The 26,130-nt window shown below is 36.4% G+C and overlaps 2 protein-coding genes across 3 annotated transcripts in view; one reads left to right on the top strand and one right to left on the bottom strand.

Annotated features, from left to right (window-relative positions):
• Nucleotides 1-11,862: 11,862 nt before the first annotated feature.
• On the top strand, nucleotides 11,863-22,998 carry ARL1 (ADP ribosylation factor like GTPase 1). The gene is made up of 6 exons (XM_016127024.2): nucleotides 11,863-12,056; nucleotides 13,083-13,220; nucleotides 17,407-17,488; nucleotides 18,485-18,596; nucleotides 21,076-21,254; nucleotides 21,973-22,998. Exons 1-6 carry the CDS (start codon nucleotides 12,053-12,055, stop codon nucleotides 22,001-22,003), a joined length of 546 nt encoding a protein of 181 aa, XP_015982510.1. The 5' UTR covers nucleotides 11,863-12,052; the 3' UTR covers nucleotides 22,004-22,998.
• The window catches only part of UTP20 (UTP20 small subunit processome component), an 83,512-nt gene continuing 80,252 nt past the window's right edge, over nucleotides 22,871-26,130 (bottom strand). For both annotated transcript variants that reach the window (XM_016127023.2, XM_036237356.1), the window contains one exon: nucleotides 22,871-26,098. In XM_016127023.2, the coding sequence (XP_015982509.2) occupies nucleotides 25,943-26,098 (156 nt within the window). In that variant the 3' untranslated portion in view covers nucleotides 22,871-25,942. The remainder of the gene's footprint in view (nucleotides 26,099-26,130) is intronic.

The raw sequence follows: 26,130 nt of genomic DNA, 5'->3' as shown, positions 1-26,130 counted from the left end.
CTGAAGAGAAAGAGAATAAATAGTTCAAGCTTGACTCTAATGAGCTGGGTGACCTTAGGGCCCCAGTGGCTCCACTAGTAAAATAAGGAGACTTGCCCAGATGATCTCTGAGATTCTTCTGGATCTAACAGTTCTATAAAAATGCCATGTCTGCTTAGCCCTTCTGGTCTCTACCAATTCTATATCCTGCATTGTTCCATTCTGATGAACTCAGATTAGGAGGCAACAGAGAGCTTTGCAAAGCTTGAACTAAAAATAATCTCTTCCCATAAATATTTTATGAGAAGTTAGAGAACTAAATAAAATAAAGATAATGAAAAATCAGTATTGACGTCTGTTTTCTGAGAATTTTCATTTTATTATTATTTTTTTCTTGAAGGAAAGTTTCCATCAGCGGGAAGTAAACTAAATTAAGAGTGAAAATCTTTTAGAATTTAAATGAAATGACTCACTTAAAATATATTAAGAATAAGATTCGTTATGCTTTATATCTCTTATTCAAGTGATACAGGACTGGTGTACTCATTTAGCTCATATTTTTCGCCATTTTGTAGAAATATTATACCTTATGCATAACAATGATTAAAAGGCTTTACATTTGTGGAACTGGTGTTTCACAGTTTACCAAGAGATTTTACAGTTTAATAACTTAAAACCAAAACATCTATTGGGTTAAGAATTTGATAATATACAATATAGCTCTCTCCTCTTGTCAAAAAATGGTAAATTGATATTTAGATTAAAGTTTTATTTTATAACACAAGTATTATAAGTTGGTAAAAAAATCGTTTAATAAAAATGAAAAATAGGGTGGTATGTTCTGAAATGCTTCTTTTTTTCCCACAATAGTGAGTTAGGCAATATTCAAAGAACTTCCTTATTTTAACTTTAAAATTTAAAACAACTTCTCTATATCAATAAAGATTCTTTGTTTTTCACCAGGCAGGGAGTTCACCTCATTATTTGATATGCAATATGGTATTTTGTACAAAGTTGTTTAACCAGGCTATTGAATGATTATATAATCCCAAGTCACATTCTATAGAACTAATCTTCTATTATATAATGTCAGGTTCTCATGCATAATGTCATATCTGTATTTGGTTTAGGAAAGTGAGACAGAAACAGCAGTAGCAAATTTCACTGTTTCAGAAACTGAAGAGAGAAATTTGAATTTGGATACAAACTCATTTTAGATATTTTATTGTCATTAATTTTTGAATAGATCAAATCATTGTTTAAATTGAACTGTCTCATTTGGGTAGACTGGGGAAATTCCATTTTGGCTCTTTCCTCTGTATTCTGGAAAATGACAATACAGAACAATAAAACGTTTGGTTACTTTCTGGGGTAGAAATGCGAAGTGAATCATTCATCCACTCATTCATTTATTCAACAGCAATTTGTTGAGTACTTATTATATGTGTGTCATTGTGTTATGCTCCATAGGAAAGAAAAAGAAGTATATAACTGGGTATTTGCATACACACAATGATAACCATATTGTTTATAAATGATGGGTCAAACTCTAAGCACCAATAATGGATACTTTAATAGAATTTTAAGGAGTTAGGGCACTAGAGTACTCAGGGAAGACTTTGCCCAAGAGAAAGAGCCTGAAAAGATGGGTTGGATTCATATAGGGGAAAATAAATGGAGAATGCACCCAGGGAGGAGAAACAATATACAAACAGTATTGTGTTAGTCACACAGAAGTTACGTCCAGAAGATAATAAATAGGTCATAGAGCATAGAACTTTATAATTATGTAAAGGGTGGTCCATGGATCAGTAACAGTAGTGTTCTGCGGGAGCTTGTAGGAATGCAGAATCAGAATCTGATTCCATGTGTTCAAGGTCTTTGAGGGCTTTTTATAGAAGTTAAAGTCTCAGAAGCTTTCATCTAAGCTAATCCTTCATTTTCCAGAGGACTCTGAACCAGTCGTTGGATGGCTTCCCTTATGGTAATGCAAACCTCACTTTAGAACCAAAATCTAGGTAGTCCTGGAAATAGTGAGTTTCTCCGCCAAATTCTATAATGTTTGTCTGAACAGGAGAGAGGTAGGTAGTAAGTTAAATCTGACTGTGGAAGTATTTGAAGGCTGAGTTGAGAAGCTCGGGCCCCATTCTTTCATGAATTCAACATGTATTTATTGACCCCCAATGTGGTGGCATTGGGGATACAGACAGGTAAGAACGAGAAAGGCCCTGTTCTTAAGGAGCTCACAGTCTTCTGGGAAAGTAAGTAAACAACAATTATAAATATCTTTGTGTGGTGTGTTTTAAAGGTTTATAATAGAGAAATTAACATGATTTATTTGGTTAACATTTATTGAGCACCTACTATACACATCCTTGGTGGTTAAATTAAAAGTTGACTGTGTAATCTAATTTTAAAACACAGATTTAGGAACTACTGTATGCACCTATTATGCTCTTGTTTTTTTTTCTTTTCACCCTCAGCATTGACTGTTCAAACTGCCAACTTCTGTAGGCTCCTCTATCTGGTACATACATCTAACTGTGACATTAACCTGTCATCTAGTAGGGACTGAATGAATCTCGTTGTAGAAGACCTAGCGGATGGAGCGTCCGGGGTGATTCCTGGGACTGATGCCATCACTCAGTAGTAGATCTCTCCTACCTATCTGACACGTTGGCTCAGTTCACAAAACAGAGCTTCCATGTTAGTCTCTGAAGAAACCCTTGTGATCTAGGCAAATATATTCACTTTACTGGGGAGACAACAGAGACTCTGCAGGGGAATATTTAGAGTTATGGTTGATGGCTTGGAGTTAGATAGAATAGGGCTTGAATTCAGGCTCTGTCACTTTTTAACCAGATGATCTTAAGCAAGCAACTTCTTAAAAAAAAAAAAAACTTATTTATTTTTATTGAAAGTAATCCTGGCACATGGTATGAAATTCAAACAGTGCAAAAGGGTATATGATAAAAAAAAAAAAAGAAAGTCTCCCTGTACTTCAGATCTGCGGGTTCTTCTGCAGAGCAACCACTCTTACAGATTTCTTTTGTAAACTTTCAGAATTTCCATGCTTATGCAAGATGGGGTAATACAAATGTGGCTGTGTAAACATACAAGCATATCTATACCAATTCCTACAAGTGGAATTTTTGTCATGGGTATGTACATTTAAGTCTTTGAATGTAGATACTGCTTAAGAGCAAGTCAAAAGATTGTACAGCGGATGAGAGTGACGATTTTCCCACATGCCACTTCTTAAAAATTTTACAAATTACATAGATGAAAATGACATCATCATGTTATTTCTTTAATGTTTTTGAAATATAACACATAGAAAAGCACACAAAACATAGATGTTCAGTTCAATGAATTACCAAAGATGCATACAAGTCAAGAAATAAAATATCAGAACATCCCACAAGCTTTCCTCATGCTTCCTCCTAATCATTATCCCCTTCCTCCTCTCTGAAAGTTCAGTTTTGCCTGCTTCTGAACTTATATAAATAGAATCATACATAGTATGCATTCTTTGGTGTCTGGCTTCTTTTGCTCAATAGGTTTGTGTGATTTTTCCAGGTTGCTATGTATAACTCTAGTTCTTCCATTTACATTGTTATATAGATTTCCATTACTGTAACTACACTGCAACTTATGTATCCATTCTACTGTTGACAGACATCTGGGCTGTTTAGTTTTTTTTATGAATAGTGCTATATAAATATTCTCATACATGGCTTTTGGTGTACATATGCATGCATTTCTTTTAGGTCTATACCTAGGTGTATGGCACTGCCATAGCCATGCCAAATCAGTCAAGCTTCTTTGAGGATGAAGGACCACGTGGAGAGAGAGGCCAATCAACCTAGCCAATGTACCAGCTGAATACAGCTGCATGGGCGACCTCAAGTAAGACCGGAAAAAGAATTGCTCAGCCAATTCATATGATTTAATACTAATTATTGTTAGTTTCAGTCCCTACATTTTAAAGCAGTTTGTTACTTAACAATGAATAACTGACAGAAATTGGTACCAGAAGTAGGGTACATAGGAATTTAAAACATGTGCCATTGACTTTGAAACCAAATGATGGATTAGAGGCTAGAAAAATGAAAAGGCTTTTAGTGAGAGCTGGAGGAATGGAAAAAATAAAAAAAAAAAGAGTGAGAGAGGCTAGAAAGGCAGTGAGAAAATATTTGAGGCTAGAAAAAGGGTGAACTGGTAAATAAATGTGAATTGGTTGGAAAAATGTTGCCTGTGGTAACTTGAAATATAGATGACATATCTAATGAACGTGCTAAGCTTGCCAGGCAGAATACTGAGAGTGTCATTTGGCTTCTTAGAGTTGATTATGATGAGGTATGGAAAGAGAGAAAGGCACTAAAGAGAGAACTGTTCAGTTTTTAAGAAGAATTTGTTCCTTGTCTTAAGTTTCTCCAGCTGCAGGAATCTAAAAATGAGAAGCGGCTTTAGTGTAAAGATCAAGTCAACTGAGTAGTTGTAAGACCCTGTATGAAAATCTCAGAAAGAGTTAAGGTAGTGGTTATTTATTAGACCGTCTGAGGAAGATTAAAGGGGATGTTGGTTCCAAGAATCTTAAAGGAGTTGTTCCACAGCAGTCTGACACTTATGAATGTGGTTTTTGAGGCATGGAATAAACTTCAATAAGATTCTTTGTAATTTATTAAGTTTTTAAGAGAGCTATGTTGATGAAAGCACTGCCAGGCTTAGACTAAAAGATGGAGACAATTACAAAAGAAAGGAGATCTGTGAGTCCCCGACATATTAGGGGCAGAAAGCAGGTGAACACCTACTAATTTACAAATAGGAGCCATTTTTTTTTTTTTTTTTTTTATGGAAAAGGAAGGATTTCCCATGATGGAGTTAAGAGTTCAGTGGGCATAGCTAAGAGCCACAGAAAACAATGGAGAGAGAACAACCACTCCCAGGGGAGCAGAACTGGTCATAATCAAGGAGCATTTCTTATTTTCAGAGCAGGCGGCTTTGGTGACATGTGCTAGGCAGAATTTCACAACTTCTATGGATTAGTCCCAGCTATATGCCTTCCACCTCTCCCCTAATTGAATGGGGGTGTCTATGATAATTTTTCTCTTCCTGTCTCACCATTGTAGGTTGAGTATATGAAGACCTTCATTTGTGTCCAGATTTGATGATTATTGCAAGAAATACTGATTTCAAACATAACACCAGGATTGGATGAAACTTTGGGGGTCTTGGGAGGGAGTAAATCTATTTTGCATGCGGAGAGCTGTGAATTATTGAGCCAGAGGACAAAGTGTGTAGCATAGTCATTATAAATAATAGCTCTCTGTCAATCAATCACTCTTCCGAGTATTCATGATCTGTGTACCCTCCTCCTACACTGACTCTGGGCTTGGCCATGTAACTTGTTTTGGCCATGGGGACACCAGCAAACATGATGCAAACAAAGTCTTGTTAAGCTTGTACGTTGGGGTTTGTCCTCTTGGAACACTGCCATAAATAGCATCAAAGGTCATTTTGAGGATGAAACACCTCATGGAGAGTGGTCAGTTACTCCGGCCAATCCACTTACTAAATGTAGTTGCATAAGTAAGTCTAGGCAAGATGAGCAAAAGAAAGGCCCAGAACCCACATAACCATAAAAATAATAAATTGTTATTTCAAGTCATTGAGTTTGAAATAGTTTATTGCATAGCAGTAAAAAAAAAAATTGAAATTCTCCCCTCTCCTCCATTTCCATAATGAGATTTAGAAGGTAATAAAGTAATGAGAGAGAAGCTCTCACTTTGGATATAATAATTTTGATAGACAAGCCAGTCTTGCCCTTGGTAAAAAGGGGAAGGTGGAGGGAAGTGTTTGGGTTGGTAAAGAGGGCAGACTCTATAACACTTTTGAAACCACAGACCTTGAGCTACTGTGGCTTATATTATGTGCTACCTATGGAATGAGGATCTGAGACACAGTCCTTCTTCAGCTCTCAGGAGCAATGAGGACCATCATAAGGAAACATGTTCTGGGAGGAGCCATTAACACGGTACTTAATACCAGCTACAACCACTACAAGGGGGCAAAAACTGGTATTAGAAAACATCTATAGTGAATATCTATTGTGTCCTCAGCCAAATCTACACATAGGGTGCAAGTGAAGGCAAATATGATCCTTCAGTGGGTAGTTCCCCTAACTACAGTTAATTGGTCCAAGTGTGGGTATCTGATTCCGAAGAAATTAGTGTGTGAGTATGGGGGGAGAGAGTGTAAATGGAAGGGATGATTATGAAACAAAAGTGACTATAAACTATGGCCATAAGCTGATGACTATAATAGATAGATGTTAGGTACATGGGGATTCACTGAAAATAGTCACTTAATAGAATATTTTGAAATTGTGCATTAAAGTCAATATTTTATGAAACTTTTCATAATGAGTTTTTAAAAAGATAAATTGTTAATTTTTATTTCATGAAAACTACATTTATTTTTCAAGATAAATTTAAAAAAATAAATAAATATTCTCATCCCTAGGCGGCAGGACCATCCTCAGAGGTTATGAAATCTTTGTCACAAAAATTGAACACCCTGAAACATCCACCATCTTTAACATAAAGGGAAAAGAAAAAACCCTACATGTATAATCTGGAATAAAAGCACTTAACACAGCGTAAATGAGTAATTCTTAAACTTTTTGAGTCACAGGCAGGTCCTTTGAGAATCTGATGGAAGTCCTGGACTGTCTTTCTGGGGGGAAAAATTCTGGAAACAATTTTAGTCAGTTCGCAGTCTCCCAGAAATCTATGTATGGATTTCTATGATGCCAAGTTAAGAACCCCTAGTCTTAAAAAGAACAAAATACTCAAGAGTAAATTTCACCAAAGAAATACAAGCTCTGTACACTGAAAACCTCAAAACTTTGTTGAAAAATATTAAATATGACCTTAATAAATAGAAAGACATTCCCTGTTCATGGATTGGAAGACAATATTAATAAGATGACAGTACTCAAATTATTTAACAGATTCAATGCAATCCCTATCAAAATTCCAACTGCATTTTTTTTTTTGGCAAATATGAACGCGATGATCCTAAAATTTATATGGAAATTCAGGTGACCCAGAATAGCCAAGGCAATCTTGAAAAAGAAGAACTAAGTTGGAGAGTTCACACTGACTGATTTTAAAACCTACCACAAAGCTACATGACAGGGTGGTACTGGCATACGGGGAGACACAGACATCATGGATTAGAAATGAGGGTCCAAAAATAAGTCTGTTCATCTATGGTCAACTAGTTTTTGACAAGGGCAACAAGACCATTTAATAGAGAAAGAATAGTTTCAACATAGTGCTGGAACAAATGGATAGCCACATGGAAAAGAATGAATTTGAATCCCTACTTCATACCACATATAAAAACTAACTCAAAATGGATCATACATCTAAATGTAAAAGCTGAATCTACAAGACTTGGGGAAGAAAATATAGGTGTGTACCTTCATGAGCTTAGATTAGATAATAGTTTCTTGGACATGACACCGAAACCAGAAGCTACAAAAGAAAAATTAGATAAATTGGATGTCATCGAACTTAAAAACTCTTTTGCATCAAAGGACACTATCAAAAAGTAAAAAGACAACTCATGGAATTGGAGAAATTATTTTTAAATCAGATATTTGATCAATGTCTAGTATCCAGAATATATAAATTTTACAACTCAACAATAAAAATATAAATAACTCAATTAAAAATGGACAAAGGATTTGAATAGATACTACATCAAAGAAGATTTATCTATAGCCAATAAGCACATGAAAAGATGCTCAGCATCATTAGGCATCTATCCCAAGATGGATACAATTTAAAAAGTGAAAAATAAGTGTTGGCAAGGATATGGCTAAAAAAAAATCCTCAAACATTGCTGTTGCAAATGTAAAGTGGTGGGAAACAGTTCCATCAAATGCAGTCGCTGTAGAAAAATTTGCTAGTCCCTCAGAAAGTTAAATAGAGTTACCATATGACTCAGCAATTCCAGTCCTAGGTATATACCCAAGAGAACTGAAAACAGATATTCCCACGAAAACCTGTACACAAATGTTTATAGTACCATTATTTGAATAGCCAAAAAGTGGGAACCACCCAAATATCTAACAACTGATGAATGGATAAACAAAATTTTGCATATGAACACAACAGAATATTATTCAGCCATAAAAAGAAATGAAGTTCTGATTCATGCTATGTAAATAAACCTTGAAAACCTTATGCTATGTAAAACAAGCCAGACACAAATCGACAAATATTGTATGATCCCACTTACATGAAAAATCTACAATAGGCAAATTTATAGCGACAGAAAGTAGATTAGAGGTTACCAGAGGCTAGGGAAGGGGGGAGTAGGGAGTTATTGCTTAATGCATAGGGTTTCTGTTTGGGGTGATGAAAGTGTTCTGGAGTTAGTGGTGATAGTTGCAAGCCTTGTGAATATACTAATAACTGTTGAATTGCACAGTTAAAATTGCGAATTTTATTGTATGTGAATTATATCTCGATTAAGGAAAAAAAAACCCCTTAGTCTAAAGAGAAATTCTGCTCTGTTGCCAAAATGTTATTAAAAGGAAACATATGAAATTCAAGGCATATCTTGATTTGTAAAAAATCACACACCTAATTTAAAAATGCTCCTTTTAAAAAATACAATTATAAATAGATGGTAAGATAAGCCCTACTGAAGCTTATATTTATTACACACATATTTATACTTGCCTTATTTCATAGGTTTCTGCTTCGTGGAATAAAAGCCAAGCAAAAGAACATAACTTTCACTAGGCAGTGGATCGCACAGAAATGTTAAGTTTCAAATTTAGAAACTGCAGCAAGTTCTTGGGCATGAACACGTATTTGAAAATCAATTTACTAAAAGTGTAGATCAGTTGGTAAATGGCTCAGTTACAGAAAGCATCGCAATCTAGTTACTCTAGGCCTGGAAGCCAAATGATCGGGGTTGCCATCCTGGCTTTGTCGCCTAGCTTGTTTCTATTTCTTCATCTGTAATTGAGGTGGTTGAAATTGAGGTTCCTTCTAGTTTTAAGATTCTGAACTTATCTGATCTTATTGTGATTTTATAGATAAGTGTTTTAAGATAGTTTACTTACTTAGACTGCATTAAAACATTCGCATTTAAAAAGTTAGTAAATTATTATTGGACTACAAGATTTGAAAAGGATTAAATTTGTCCACTCGATGTTTAATAAATTGGACCAACTGATCTCATTCAACTGAGAATGTCTGAAGCAATAGCACCACCTACTGGTTTCTCTTCAAATATGACAACTTTCTTGAAGATGATAACTTGGCTATTTTAGGTAACAAGTTTAATAATATTGCATGCTATATATTTAAGTTAACTCATGTTTATGGCATTGGCCTTAGGAACTTATTTTATAATTTAACAAATATTTGGTTAGTGCCCAAGTACAATATAGTGAACAACATAAACAAAAATACTTCTATTCATAAATGTTACATTCTAGTAAGAGAAAGTAGGCAATAAATAATAAGTGTAAGAAGTAAAAAAATTATATGGAAGTTGTCTTTAAAAATAAGGATAAGGAGGATGTTGAGTAGGTTGCAATTTTAAATATATTTGAACAAAGACTAGAAAGAGGTGATGTCAATTCTACATGCCTGTCAGGATATAATTCCATAGACTTATAATCTAAATATTTAGTTTTCATTCCAGCATGCTGCTATAATTCTGCTTCCTCACTATGAAATGGTAGTTTTATCTTATTTTTTCACCACCTTAACGTGACATTCACACATTGAAAATTGTGTTCCTATGGAGGTAAGAAGTACTCCAGTCTTAGAATTGAGAATTAAGAGAAGGGAGAAGATGCCAACATAAATAAATTTCCCTAGGATATTTATGGCTTTGTTATTTATAAATTTTTCTCAACATTTTTTGAAGCCATTTTAATTTTCTGTTTTAAACACCCTTGGGTTAATGAGTGCTTCTAAAAGTTAGAAATTCTGAGAGCAGAGACTTTTAGAATGCTTAAATATAGCATAAGGCCTTGAACATAGTAAATGATCAGAAGAAAGCTATGTTATTTGTACAAAACCTACTTTAGAAAAATTGTGAAGGGAAACACCTTATTTTAATATTTTGAGATTTTTCTTAAGATCAAAGTTTTTTGTGAATGGCAAAGAAGTTTCTGTTTTTTCTTTTTGATGCATCTAGGAAATTAAATCAGACCCTCACAGACAAAGCAAAGAATGGGTAAACTTTCAAAATTAAGTTCTTGATCAAATTGCCTAAAGGATTTTTTTAAATCACTATTATTTCCACAGTGACTTGCAATTAGGCGCTTAATACACATTATTAAAGGCTGAAATACTATAGAATATTATTAACTGTTTTTTTTTAAATTTGTATATGGCACTTCAGTTTACACAGCAGCCTTACATATATCTCATTTGCTTATTTGGCCCAGAATATACAGTGTGAATATAAAGTTTAAAGCATATCTTGCCTTTTGGTTCTCCTTTAAGGGGAATCTATTTTCAGGAACCTACGTGCATTGTACTGGAAACATAAATTTGACATGGGCATAAGTTTGATGAAGCAATGACCAAGATGTGCCAAGTGGTAGTAGCTAATCTTGACAAAGAGACTGGAGGGGGATGAAGAAAAGGTGAGAAAGGTCAGTGGCAAGCTGAGGTCCAAGAGTTGGAAAATATAATGCTTAAGCGCAGCCTTTAAAAGGTCTAGGTGCTTAGGTGAAGAGTTGCTCAACACTCCCCTTCTCAAACAACAGAACAAAACAAATCGGAACACTTAAACTTTTCTTTACAAGAAAAAATGTCCGTGAACTTAAGATCTGGGAACAGAAAGGGGAGAAGAGAGCGATAGGCGAATCTAGTTCAACTCTCAGGCAGGCTTAAGTCTGAAGATTGAAGTCAGAAACAAAAGAGAAAAAAACAGGCACTCCATACACTTCTATTGAATGGATGAAAATATCTATTATAAATAAAAATAGTAAAAATTATATTTGGAAGGAGACCCAAAAAAGTGTTACCAATGGTTTCTTTTAGGCAGACCTGCGGGACTGGGGACTAGGGGTAGGTTTACTTATGTGTATCTTCATGAATTTTTAAAAGATCGTGCTCAACCTTTTAAAAAATTAAGAGTCTAGGAGAATCTCTTCTCCCCATCTTCCTCCTGCCGCTTCTTTCCTCCCACATTCCACTGTCAAACACGTACGTTATTCCTAAGAGATGACCCTCGGGGGAACAGGTCTCCAGCCCAAATCCCCACGGCCGGGACCAGCCTGTCAACACTGCGGATCACGGAGTCAGGTGCAGAGTCAGGTGGAAGAAAGGGTAAAGGGCCGCTAACACCGACCCTGCGGGCCACTGCGACGCCACAAATCTCCGGTTACGGCCTTAAGTGTAAGGTGGCTCAGCACTGGTGGCAGAGAGGGTGGTCTTCCTATTATTATTACGTAGTCCTAGTGCCTTATCAGAGAAAGCCCCCAGGGAGAGCTGCCCGCTCCCGCAGGTCGCTTCGGGACTAACAACTCTCGCGGCTCCGCAGCCCGCGCCCACGTCCAGTCGGGCCGCTGCATCCAAACCCGACTCGCATTCTTGGTCAGCGGATTCGCCACTTTTTGGTGTCAGAATTTAAAATGAAAATCCGAACTTCCCTGTTTCGGAAGCCCTTTCTTTCAAGAAAACCAAAGCAGGAGAGATTTGGGTCCTTGACTTTTTTTTTTCTCTTCTGGCTTCCACAGCATCTACACCCGAGAGCGCCGGGGACTTGGTGTCGAAAGCAACGACGCGGACGCTCAGGCCGCCGTTCCGGCGCGCAGTCGCGGCGGCCGCTCGTTCCCGCCCCCGCCGGGTGTCCGACGTGGAAGTTGCTGGCTGACCAGGCTTCCAAGGAAACTGCCTCCGAGCCGGAGCCGGAGCCGGAGGCCAAGGCGAGCGCAGGCGGCGGCACCCGGGCTTGAATAAAAGTTGCTGCCGAGGCCGCGGCCTGTTTCTGACAATCGACGAGGACAGACAGGCGGTTTATCATGGGTGAGAGATCTGAGAAGGGCGCTTGGGCGCTTTTGCGGGGGTCGCGGGGAGGAGAGGGGCGGGCCTGGGAAGCCCGGAGCAGCCAGCTTCTCCCGGGGTGTGGCGCTTCACCTGCGGCGGTGGACTCCGCTGCCAGCGGGCGCCCTGGTCCTTCTTTCCCCTTCCTCCCAGCGAGGTCGAGGTGGGGGCGGCGGCCCGGGACCCCGGCCCCGAGTCCTTTCCCCTGACCATGAACTTCTCCATCTCCGACTCAGACTAGCTCGACTTGCGGGGCAGAGTTGGTCTTGGGAAGAAGCTTGGCAACATGTCAGTCAAGGTTCGCTGAGGTTTCTTGAGTAAAAGATGAGATCTGACTCCATAGTGGAGGCTTGATTCTCTCTCCCGTTGGTCGCTGGGACTGCATGCATTTAAAAAATGCAAGGAGAGGTGTTGCTCATAAATTTTGTTTTATAGCCAACGTGGCACTTGTCTGTTTATGTGTAGCTTTTCGTGTAGAGAATAGAGTCAGATGGAGAAGGAAACGGGGAGGGTGTTACTTACTGGTCACTGAATGAAATTTTAATCTCAAATTTTGGAGTGTTGATTGAGGGAACTAGGTCGTTATCAAAAGCATCGAGTAAAGCTTCCTTCCGCTCTAGAGCCTCAAATGAAGGTGCAAATTCTTTAACTTGTTTACAGCCCTCCAAATGAAGATGGCAATTCTTTGGGTAGTGGGCGATCGTAGTAACGTATCCACAGTCTCTTGAGTAGGGAGTAAGCTCCATGAGGGCATTGGTCATATTTCTCTTGTTCTTTCGTGTATCTGTGCTTTCTTGATATAGTATCTATGACATGGTAACAATAATTACTTGTTTTGTTTAATGTTGCATAATATATTTCAGTGGGGGCAAAAATCTGCACCTGTGAATTGAGGAAAATATTATAATATTTAATTTGGTATAGCTTTCAAAGGGCAAGAGTAAATGTTTTGTGGACCTAGTTCACAAAATGGTATTTAATGCATTTTTACTTTTATTATTTTTTTAGGTGGCTTTTTCTCAAGTATATTTTCTAGTCTTTTTGGAACCCGAGAAATGAGGATTTTAATTTTGGGATTAGATGGAGCAGGAAAAACTACAATTTTGTACAGATTACAGGTTGGAGAAGTCGTTACTACTATTCCTAGTAAGTGTTGGTGTGATAAACTAATTATAGGGGCTTTTTGTTTACAATCTAACATGACTTTATTTCTGAATTAATACTTCATATAATAAAGTAAATGATAAGGTTTGTGCACTTATAGTATGAACATATTATTGGTAACACTTTTTTTCATAAACTAAGAGGCAGTTTGGTGTAATTTATGGACCCTGGTGTACTGCTAAGGTTTGCTTTTTAGAGCTGTTTTAAAAATGAGCTTGAGGTAAACCACTTACTCTCATCGGGAGCCAATATCTTTCCAAATACAATGAAGATAATATCCACTGGCTTTGAGGGTGAAATAAGTGAAGTGTATAAAATAGTTATAAACCTCTTTAAAGAATTACATAAGATGTTAAGTGGTATTGCATGTGAAGTGTGTTTTTTTTCTGTATTTGTTGCTGTGTATTTTAAGATTAGTTTCTCTTAAGTATTTCTATTGATTACTTGTAAATATATGAGATGAATATACTGAATATTGAATTGATTTGGTACCTAAAAATATCAAGAGAAGAAACACTTCAACTTTAAATCGGTTATTGCTATCTTAGAAAAATATTCTCGAATAGTCCTCTCTGACTACATAAGAATACTGTTCCGTTATTTATACTTTTTCTAATTTGTTGATGTGAATTTACTTAGAGAAGATTAATATATTTAAGATTAAGTATTCAGAGTTTGCTCAAGAGTATTTAAATAATACCTCTAAAGTTACTCTTTTATTTAAGATATCTCTATATTCAGTAGTATTTAAATTTATAAATTGAAAAAGCTAGTTTTTATGAAAGAAGAACTTTTAAAACTTTGTGACATCTTTTCTCTCTTTGCCACCTTCAGTAAATTTTAGTTCCCTTCGTTTTTGCTTCTCAAAATTTCCCATCTCTGCAGTGTCTAAGGCTTGGTGGTCCCTGCAGTACATTCAGCCCAGTAGACTGCATCTCAGTGAATGCTAACGTGACACCACACTCTTGTCCTTTGCGTATAAAGTATTTCTAATTGTGGTGGAGATGATGATTACACTTCCTACCTAATCCTAAGGGAGACATCATGAACTTTTTAATTTTTCACTGCAATTTGTTGCGGTATAGTTATTTTTTAGTTATAATAGGCGTAGTAGCCATATACACATACGAATCATTTACCAATATAGACTTAAATCTAAAACAAGTATTAATTGTTCCGTTATAGCTGTTAGTCAGTTTTTTCTATGATTTAAAAAAAATTTATTTATTTTAATTAGTTTCAAGTATGCAGTACATTGGTTAGACATCTATATAGTTCGTAAAATGATGCCCCAATTTCTCCCTCCCTCCCCTGATCCTCAACCTAGCCAATGTATTAATGCTAAATGCATTCCCTATGCCATGCTCTCCATCCCCGTGACCATCTGTCAGCTACTAATTTGTATTTCTTTAACCCTTCTCCCCATTTTCCCAGCTCCCCAAACCCCCCCTCCCCTTTCTCCGTCACTAACTTGTCCATTATATTTGTGAGTCTGTTTCTGATTAGTTTGTTCTTTTTATTTCTTAGATTCCACATGTAAGTGAGGTCATATAGTGTTAATCTTTCTCAGTCTGACATAAATACCTTCTAGGTCCATCAAAGCAATATGTTTTTCCATCTCCTTCCTTTTAGTCTGTGTGTCTTTTAATCTGAAGTGAGTATCTTATAGGCGACATGTGGGGGGTCTTGTTTTCCTTTTCATTCATCTACTCTTTTAGTTGCAGCACTTAATTCTTTTCCATTTGAGGTACTTATTTATAGGAATGTAGTTGTTACCATTTTTTATTCCTGTTTTTGATACTTTTTTTTTGTTTTTTAAAGAAGTCCCTCTAGCATTTCCTGTAATACGGGGTTGGTGGTGATAAATTCCTTCAGCTTATCTTTGTCTGGAAAACTATCTGTCCTTCAACTTTAAATGATAGTTTTGCTGGATAAATTATTCTTGGTTGTAGACCCTGGGTCTTCATCCTGTTGAATATTTTTTGTCAAGCCCTTCTGTCCTGCATAGTTTCTTTTGAGAAATCAGCTGCCAGTCTTGTGGGTTTTCCCTTATAAGTAACTATCTGTTTTTCTCTTGCTGCTTTTAATATTTCTTTGTATTTAACCTTTGGCATTTTAATTATGATATGTCTTGGCGTAGGCCTCTTTGGAGCCCTGATTTTTGGAATTCTCTGAGCTACCTGGGGTTTTATGTCCATTTCCTTCACCAGGTTAGGGAAGTTTTCCATCGTTATTTCTTTAAACAGCTGTTCAACATCTTGATTTTCTTTAGTTACGCCAATCAGAAAGATATTTGGACCCTTAATAGTGTCCCATATGCTCCTTAAATTATTTTTATAGTCTTGGCATCTTATCTCTTGCCATTCTGATTAAGTGTCCTTGGCTTTCCCATCCTCTAGACAGGACATTTGATCCTTTATTCACTTCGTTTATTCCATTTAACATACTTGTCATCTTAGATAATGTGTTCTTCATTTCATACTGGTTGCCTTTTATAATTTCCATTTCCATTTTTATGTTTTTTTGAAATTTTCACTGAATTTATCTTTATAAATTGATCATCTTTATAACCAGTGTTTTGAGCTTTACCATCTGTTAGATTATTTGACTCCATTATTTCTGGATGACTGTTCTGTTCTCTCATATGGTTTCTGCTTCTTTGTCTTCCCATTTTGGCTGCCTTTCCATGTCTGTTTCTATCTACAAAGCTTCTAAGTCTCCTGGTCTTATTGTGAATTTGTGAAGTAGGTGTCCAGTGGCACAGTACTGAGAAGGATTCAGCTGCAGGCCAAACTTAGCCCAAGCCTCTGCCCCTCTGAGGCCACCTGTTAAGATTCAGCAAGCAATCCACTTATAGTTGATTATAGTTGCCTCAAAAGGCCATGCCGGAAACCAAGGCCAGCTGTCTCCAATGTGAGTCTAGGTGCTGCTCAGCAAGGAGCACCTGACTCGCTGAGGATATACCTGGATGTGGCTTGGTGGGGCTGTGAGTTGGGGGAAGCGGGGTTTCAGGGAACCTTCTGGGCTGAGCGGCCTGTGTTATCCAGTCTGGTGACCTCATGGCAATGGCGGCTCTGTGTCTGTGCACTGGAAAGGGGGAGGGCTGAACAGGGAAAATGGCTACCGCAGGCACTTCTGTATAGAGCAAATCTCCCCTCTTTCCTCACTCCGACAGTGTCTTCCTGTAAGTCCCTGGTGCCCCCGTGCGCATCTGAATCGGCACTGGTGCTCAGATCGAGCAGGTCCGTAACTGCGAAAATCTGCTTGCGGACGCGGCCCCTTTAAGAAGCGTCAGCTGCTGCCACAGCCTCGGTCTCACTCAGCCGCTTGGGACCGGGCAGCCCTGCGTCCTCGCCCTGTCCTACCTTCTGCCATTGCAGGGTGATTACTTGGATTTCTCCCTAGTTGTATGGCTTGTTCCTCTAGATCCTAGGCGATTTTTCCTTGCTGCTGCTCCTTGTTTTGGTCATAACTTTGATTTGGTCGCCAGAGGAATGAACAGAACTTCTATCGTCTACGCCATTTTTTTTTCCTCCTATGATTTTTTTTAGCTTGCAGAATTGTAGTAATCTTTGTAATGTATAACTCCTAAGTTTTTCAGCATCCTCTGCACCTTTCTTTAGATTCCTTTAAGTGAAAATAGTGGTACCCTGCCTCAGCTGTGTGCTGTCAGAGCTCCACCTCCAAAGGATGGCTGGTAAAAGGGATGGAACACCTCCCCTTTGGCGATTCAGCTATGACCTTATTACAAATGAGCTCTCGAAGTCACAGAGGGTTTGTGAGGTTGCCAGCCTAAGAGAACCCAGCTTCCATAAAGCAGTATATAGATAGCCATTGCGGTGTCTTCATCCACTGAAGTTTAGAATCTAGGCTTTCTTGGTTTTGTTCCCTGTTTATTTGCTACTCAAAAAATCCAATTTTTTTTGTAATATATTTACAACTGTCCTTTGTAAATATAACTTTCTGAACACTTATATGCTAGTAGTGTATTATGAGAGGAGTTTAGCATAATTTCCATTGAGTTAAGAACTATTTACTGTTTTAAATGGAATATCTCAACCACTAACGTGATTCAACAATTATTGTGCATTGGGGAAACTCTACGAGATTGGCTATTTTGAAGTCATAATGCATTAGTCTGCAGAAACCGCTTTGATTTATCTTCCAGCCATTGGATTTAATGTTGAGACGGTAACATACAAGAACCTTAAATTCCAAGTCTGGGATTTAGGAGGGCAGACAAGTATCAGGTATGGTACAAAGACCGGATTATTTTGTCATTTTTAATGTTTATTGACTCTTATAGGTAAATCAAAATATATCTTTTGTAATTTAAATGAAATAAAATGTTTAAAATGAAGTAAAACTGCCTATTCTCTCAATTAAATTAAAATATAAGGAAGCCAGTTTTTCAAATACCTCTTAAATGAAAAATGTTTTCTTGGAAATCTTAAGACCAAATTACTTTAGTAGTGTTTTTTTTTTCTTTTTTTTACTAAAATGGGTCCTTTACTTGGTTCCCGTCAGCCCCTTCCTCTTTGAGACAGACTATTTTGGATTTATAAAAACACCTTTTGGGACCACCACTTGGGGCCAAGGTAAACATAGATGCCCTCTGACACTCAGGTCTCCTCCCCAGCATTCTGTCCTTGACGTGGCGACTGAATGCTTGGTGACTGTCAGTGGTTGTTCACTATGGTACCATCTTAAAAGATTTAATGCATTCCCCAAACATCCTGCTGCCTTTTAACTTCTTTTATTTCTTGAACCGCTTTTGAGTCTGTTTCTAATTTTAGCCATTTCTACTTCTTGATGTCTTTAGTGATCAATTTAATACCTATTATTATAAAATGTATTAATTTTTTTAAAAAGAATTTCTTCCTTTTAAGGAGTTCCTAAAGATTTATAAGATGTAAAGATCAGGTCTGTGTACAGCTTTTTTTTTTTTTTATCAGTACATTTAGTGGTTTTATAAGTTATATTCTCTCAGTATAAAGTCTGAACTCATTCTGAAACTCCTTGGTTATATGATTTAATGTTTATTAGCATTCTTTCTACCCCTTGGCATCAAGAGGGATATGATTTATATCCATCAGAAACAATGCATCATTACAGCATTGATTCTAACATGGGTGGGGAGGATTGGCATGTAACTCCCCATTGTTGCCAAGTCATAGCATATAAATTAACATATTCATTTCTCCTTTTACATGATAATCTGTTCTCCCTTTCCATGTTTTCTTTAGGCCATACTGGAGATGTTATTATTCAAACACAGATGCAGTCATTTATGTAGTAGACAGTTGTGACCGAGACCGAATTGGCATTTCTAAATCAGAGTTAGTTGCCATGTTGGAGGTAAGAAAACTATTAAAATGTGGGAAAATCATTTACATTTGCTTGCCGATTCCATTGTTTATTATTGCATGCAGGAATAATTAAAAGGAAAGCAGGGATTTTTTTTCCTCCATACCTTTAGTATCATTTTCTTTTGTGCACATTACTTCCTATTTCAGAAATACTGTTGGGGAGAGGGTTGAAGACCCCCCCCCCCGCCCCCCTGCAAAAAAATAAATAAATAACAGCCTTGTAATTTGTTTTTTTACACTAGATTCCTTGATTTCCAGGAGTTCAGAATTGAACTCTTTCTGAACTGAAGTTACCATTTTATCACTCTAAGAAGAAATTTTTTAAAAAGTCTTTATTTTTAGTTGTATAAATTAGCTTATGGAAGCAGATATGGGCATAAATTATAAGAAGGCATATTTGTTTGTTTCAGAAACATTAAAGTTCAGAGAAATGTATTTCTGGATTTTTGGCACAATTATGGGCCCAGCTTACCTCTCCCAGCTTTATCATTCTTCACTCTTCCTTGTGTTTATAGTGCCTCATCCACACAGACCTTTCTGTTCTTTGAACACACACACACAGACACACACATATCCCATTATCACTGGTCTGTGGAATGGTGTATAGCACTTAAGAACTCAATATATTCACAGGGGTTCCTAAGATAACTTATTGGCTGGCTGAATTCCATAATGCATTAAGTAATCAGCTAGAAGTTTTAAAAAAATCTCCATTTGTTAAGTAAGTTTTTCAAATATTAATGATTACTTAATAATGAAATTGCCTTTGCTCAAAATTAGGTTTCTTTCCCTCGTGAAAACTATGATTTGGAATTATATAATCATTGAATGTTTAAATATAAATTCTAGGCCATTTGATTACATAGGTAGAAGCGTTCTTAGAATACTTTGAACTTCTGATTTCTTGTACTACTGACTTGTTATTGACTAGCAAACCTAATAGTTTTAAACTTTGGCTTAGTTTTTTTTTTTTTTAAAACAACATAGCATCGTATTTATCACAAGAGCCTCTTAGACCAAATTTAAGGATAAAGAATTTAAAGGGAATGTTTAATTGCCTTGGGTATATTGGATTTATGAAATAAAAGTTTGTTTAGATGTAATTCACATGGTATAATGGATTTTTATCATATAAAATATTACATAAAAAATGATTATTAACCTCAGTTTATAGTTCTCAAGTTGCACTGGATTGTTGATAGGTCATTTGTGGTAATAGGATTTGACTTATATAAACTTATGGGGAAATAACTGAATTATTCATTAGGAAGTAACCTTTAATTGAATGAGTCAATAAGTATTAGATAAGACTTTGTGTCTATAAATTCTGATGTAATAGTCCTGATTCATACATTTGACACAAAGTGAATTTGTTTTATCTTTTTTGTATGCAAAAATCTAAATAGAGTAAAGAATTAAATGTAGAAAATAGATATTAACTATAAGATCTGAATGAATATGTTTAAAATTTCTGGATGGGGAAAGTCTTTGTAAATCAAAGGATTAAAGGGAATTACAAAAGAAAAACAGATTTAATTATGTTAATACAAACAAGAAACTCCCAAAGCTCAGATGCCAGATAATAAAATAGGGTAAAACCAGGGAACCAGGACACAGTTTTATAACCAGTAACTAAAGATTAATGTTTTTATTCGCATCAAGACCTTCTGCCACTCAATAGATAAATGAGTACAATTCACAGGAGAAAAATATATTACTAATAACATTCATATTTCTGATACCCCCAAAATAAGCATATAATGATATGCTGTGTTTGGAAACATATATAATTTCCAGTTCTACCAAGGCTGCAATGAAGATAGGCACTGTCATACACTTTTGGTGGAATTAAAGTTGTTACAACTTTTCTGAAAAGCAGTTCATTAATTTATGTAAACAAGAGCCTCAAAAAAGCTCATACTTTGATTTTATTTTTAGAGACTTGTGTTAAGGAGATAGAGATTCACACAGAGATTTCTGTATGACTGTCACTTGGGTTTCTCTAAAAGCCAAATGGAAAGAATCTAGGAAGTTTAATACTGGAAAACAGTTACATAGTTTATGATGCATGCATTCGTAGTGTATATTTAACCATTAAATTTTTTTTTTGAAAAACTTTTAGTGATTTTGAAAATCTTTCGTGATTTAATATTTATTTTTAAAAACAAAGTATGGAACTATGTGATTTTAACATGATTTTAAATGTGTATATTTATTTACTAAATAAACTAAATATCTAAACTATAAAGCAGTAGAAAATATCTAGAATGTTAACATTCGTCATGTTTGGGAGATAGTGTTATGGGTGAAGCTTCTTTACTTCTATGTCTCTATAATTTGAAATAACTTATGATGAATGTCGTATATTAATAATTAGGAAATATGCTTTTAAAATAATGTATTTTTTGGCATTTCTTCCTAAATCAAGGGAGCAAATTGTAAGACAAAATTAAATATCTTCTATTTAGGAGGAAGAACTGAGAAAAGCCATTTTGGTGGTGTTCGCAAATAAGCAGGACATGGAACAGGCCATGACTCCCTCAGAGATGGCAAATTCACTTGGGTTACCTGCTTTGAAGGACCGAAAGTGGCAAATATTCAAAACTTCAGCAACCAAAGGCACTGGCCTTGATGAGGCAATGGAATGGTAAGTGCGTCTCCAGAAGCCAGCTGTTTATTTCTGGGAGTGCAGCTGTGTACATACATGTAATTCCCTTTCATCTTAAGTATGAAATTCAAATTACTTAGCAGCTTATAATATTAAGTTCTTCCAGCCCTTTCTCCCACTTGTCTTCATTTGCATCCACTTTTATTTTAACAGCTTCCTGATTATAGTTAGATAAGCCAGCCCCCTGCCATTTTTCTTTTTCCCTGCCTCATTTCACCCTGCAAATCTTTATCTTTCAGGACTTAGGTTAAGGCTTTCTTCAGGAGTCTTCCCTGACATATCTCTGTACCCACGGCCTTACCACGCACATAGTTAGATGTCCTTGTCACAGATCAGTGATATAGTACTTGTTATACTGTCTCATAATTGATTTGTGCATGTGCTTATTAAATTATCAATTCTTTGAGGACAGAGATTAGTTTTCACCTCCGAATTATCCACATCTGGCTTGGTTGTAGTAGTAGCAGCCTAACAAGTAGAAATTTTTGTTTTTTGATTATTCATTCAAAGCATAGACTAAGTGAAAGCTAAAAGACCCTGGTGAAAATTTAGTCTGCAACCTCATTTTCTAATGTCACTATCTTAGCCTTCATCATTTAAAATGCTTTGGAATCCAGCACCAATGTAAAATTTATAAACGATCATACTTTATACCTGAAAGAAGTTAATGTTATAAAACCATTTCCTCTTCTCACAGGTTAGTTGAAACATTAAAAAGCAGACAGTAATTCAGTCACTTCTGCTCCTCTGAAATGAAGGCCACATATATCCTTTTGGAAAGTTAAGTGTGCGTCACACTACTAAATGTTAGAACTGTGTATGTTTGTTGGCATATACTGAACTGACGGCAACATTTATAATAAATATAAAAAATTATTTGGTTGGAAGGGTAACTCATCGTGATTGAACCAACTGAATGTCTGGTCTTTGTAATGTAAAATATTCCTTCCTTGCTTTCTTGTGTTAAGGTATATAGTCCATATTCCACTTGTGTGGAGTTCTTATTGAAATACGGTCCTATTAAAGAATGTACTCTTATTGAGGGAAAAAACCCTCATATTTTTGAATTAGTGATTGCAGCTTGTTGGCATAAACACTAATAAATATCGTAGATTTTTTCCCCCTCAGATAAATTAAGTTTTTCCAAAAATTTGTCTCCATAGAGTAGGCTACATCTTCATTTGCTTAATGACCACTTAATTTAAGCTGCTTTGTTCGAAAGCTTTTGGTTATAGGCATGAAGTTGAACAATTATTTTGGTGGTTATTTTCACTGACTTATCTGTAATTATCATTTTATAGTACTTCATAGTTGTTGCAAAAAATTTTACATGTATTGACCTAATCGATTTGTACAAGAACCTTATGATGTAGATAGGACAGGTTATAATGTCTTCGTTTTATGTATGTATGGCGTCTTGGGTTCTGATAGGTTGGCTACTCAACCCCTAGTGAGTAATACTTCAAAGTTATACTTCAGATAATACTTCAGTGTCAGAAGCTTTTCCCATAAGCTACACCTGAAAATGCCAACACAGACAACCTAATTCTTCAAATAAAATTATGCTAACTGAAGGAGACACTGTACATTTAAAGTAATGTCGATAAATTTATTTGTCCATACTAGTAGAGGTAGTAAAAACAATGGTAAATGGTTATATTTGATGGATTCACGACAAATTAAAGTTCACACTGAGGGAAATAAAAAATATCTATTTTAAGAAGCATTGTAGATGTCTTTACTGTCTTTTATTCCTTTAATCTACCTGTAACTAGACATGTAAATTTGGTGAAAAGTCTGTCTTTTTTTTCCTGCTTCTAAAGGGAGAAATTAAGAATTCTTGGTTTTAATAATTAGGCTTACTGCTAGGCCATCAAAAAACAATTATGCTCAAAGGAACTTTTCAAACTGCCCAGTCTGCTGTAGGATTAGCTGCAATGTGACAAGTAAATATAGTCTGTAGTAATTTCTAATATTGGGGAGAATTTAAAAAAAATATTTAAGTTGAGCAACCGGCATTTAAAAAATTAGATGCTGGTAAAGTGAACTGAAGACCATCATGCCCCTTAGGTCTCAGAAACGCTAGGGTTTCATTTCCTGTCTCCACCACTGACTTCCAGATGTTGGCCTCGTCCCTTTACACTTCTCTGGCCATTCCCTCAGCTCAAATAAATGTGGCTTTCTCTTACCCGTGGGACTTTTTCTTACTCTCCAGCACCCATTCCTAATTTGGTCTGTGTTTAGTGGCGAAGTACTCTCTGGAGGCTCATGATCACTGTGAGAACAGGTGGAGAGAGGGAGGCCCTGGCAGGCAGATGCCATCTGGCATAGAGCCCCTGTGTCTTAAATACCCAGGAGGGCACGTGAAGCTGCAGCAAATGTCAGCACTTGGATGACGCCGATCCCTCTGGTTCATCACAAAGAACAGGATGGGATAAATAGAGCATACACTTATTTTAATATGGTATAAATTATAAGGTTCTTGTCTAGCAGGAAACTGCTGGTACAAGAGTTCAGATTTTGATATTTATAAAGATCTACTGAACATTGTTCTGTGAGAAGCCTGAAAATGAGAAAAGCACCAAACTTAAAGTCAGAACACATGAGTTCTAGGCACAGATGGCCACTCCTTCAGTTTTTCTTTTCTCTATAAAACGAGAGACTTGGACAAATAATATCAAAGGTTTGTTTTAGCTCTAACATTCTATTTTATAACTGGTTGGTAGTTGTGTTGTTATGTGATCACACTGAAAAATTAAGAGTGGTGGAATTCTGTTACCAGAATACCTGAAATGCACTTTAAATTGTGGACAGCAGAGACCATACTTTATTTACTGTTAGTATTCCTTGCATTTTGTGTGGTGCACCTGGCACATAGACACTCAGTAAATATTTACTGATACACAAACATAGCTGTGTTCAATATCCCTGAGATATTTTGTTCTTTCTGAGTTTTGTCTTAGCATTAACTTTTTTTTTTTTTGATTTTTAAAATTTTTACAAAAGCAATACACGTACTTTAAATCACTTAGAGGTAATTGAGATTGGCTGTCTGAGATGCCCCATCTTCATCCTTTTGGCACATTACAAACCCCTTGGAGGTGTGAGAACGCCTGTTTGAGACAAACCTACATCAAGACGCAGATGCCGAAGTTATGAACGTTTGTACATTTGATTCCTACGTCATAAGCTATAACATTCTAAACCCATAATTACAAATTACAAAGAGCTTGGGCTTTCAGTCCTGGATTTGAATCCTGATTACGCCACTTATAACCTATGTTATCCTTATGTTGAATAATTGAATTTCAGTGTACTCATCCATAAAATAACTAATTTTAGGGCTGCTCTAAGTAATACTATGAGGATTAAATAAAAGATATGCCAAGTGCCTGGCACATAGGATCAATCTTCTGACTCCCTTACTAATATATTGGGCACTAAAGAATGTTACTTCCACATCAAGTGTAGAGTGAAGCAAAAGACACCCTATGGTTGGTTTACAAGATTTCCCTTTGCCGTACCTGCTTTAACATTGGTATTGTCAGCTTTGTCAACCCGAAGGATTCGAAACAATTTCATTTTGGTGTTAATTTGCGTTTTCCTAAGTGTTCGTTAGGTGGAATATGGGAGTGATGCAAAATGTTTTAACAACTAGGCATAGCTGCTGCAGGAGCCTCACTTGTCCAGGTGTAAAGCCTTTAATTCCTGGTGTGGGAAGGTTGGGAGCCTAGGGACTCGTGTAGCCAGGGTGGGGGTGGGGTCTCAAGGGAGTGACTATCAACCGGGATACTTTAATATTTAAGACTATAACATCATCTAAATGTTAATGTTTAAGGGCCATTTATATTTCTTTTGTGCAATGCCTGTTTCTTTTGCCACTTTTTTTATTGGATTATCTTTGTTGATACTTTAGGGATTCATTATATAGCCCGAGTACTAGTAATCCGTTATCAGTATATGGTATATACCATCTCCCAGTTCTCTTTCCTAAGGAGTTCTTAAATTTAATAAGTAGAATTTATCACACGTTCCTTCTATAGATAGCACTTCTCGTGTCTTGATATCTGACAGGAAAAACCCCTCGTCCTGTTCTTTTTAAAGAGCATCATGGGTATTCTCAGCTTATTTTCTGTATAAATTTTAGAATCAGCTTGTTAGGATACTATGAAAAACTCTCTTGGGGATTTTGCTCAGATACGCATTTAACCAATGAAATCCAACTCGGGTGGGGGGGGGGGTGGAACTAGCATCTTATGATAATCTTCCTATCCATGAACATGGTTATATTTCTCCATTTGTGCAAATTCTTCTTAGTCTTCTGATAAAGTTTTACAATTGCCTCCATAAGGGTATTGCAAATCATATGATTTATTCCTAACTTCCTCTAACTTTTGACTTGCTATTTTAAAAAGTATCTTAAACATTTTCAATTACATTGCTAGTGTTACAGGTTTTTTAGATAGTGAAGATACAGTAGTATCATGAAATGTTTTATTTAAAAAATAGATGATTACATTAAACTGTATAATAATAATAATAATTATATACAATCTCTGCCAAAATTTAACTTAAATAATAAACGCTGCTGTGATTTTCATACCAGCAGATACACTGGAAAGTTCATGCTCTGGGGTGAGCTGAGACACTGTCAGCATGGGGGCACTTCACTCCACCATTGCTAAATCCTTCAGGCTGTGGCTCTTTTGTCTCTTGGCCTTATAGCCTGGACGCAGGAACTCTATCTTTCTCTTCTTTGCTTCACTTTTATTTTTGTGTTTCTTCAGCTTTTTCTTGGCGGCAATATCAGGATTAGTTACGAACTTGGAAAAAAACAGAACTCTTATGTCTAACG

Source organism: Rousettus aegyptiacus, unplaced genomic scaffold (genome assembly GCF_014176215.1).
Source record: "Rousettus aegyptiacus isolate mRouAeg1 unplaced genomic scaffold, mRouAeg1.p scaffold_m13_p_2, whole genome shotgun sequence".
NCBI classification, from domain to species: domain Eukaryota; kingdom Metazoa; phylum Chordata; class Mammalia; order Chiroptera; family Pteropodidae; genus Rousettus; species Rousettus aegyptiacus.
The sequence above is the reverse complement of the archived record's forward strand: the minus strand, read 5'-3'. Positions and strand labels throughout refer to the sequence as shown.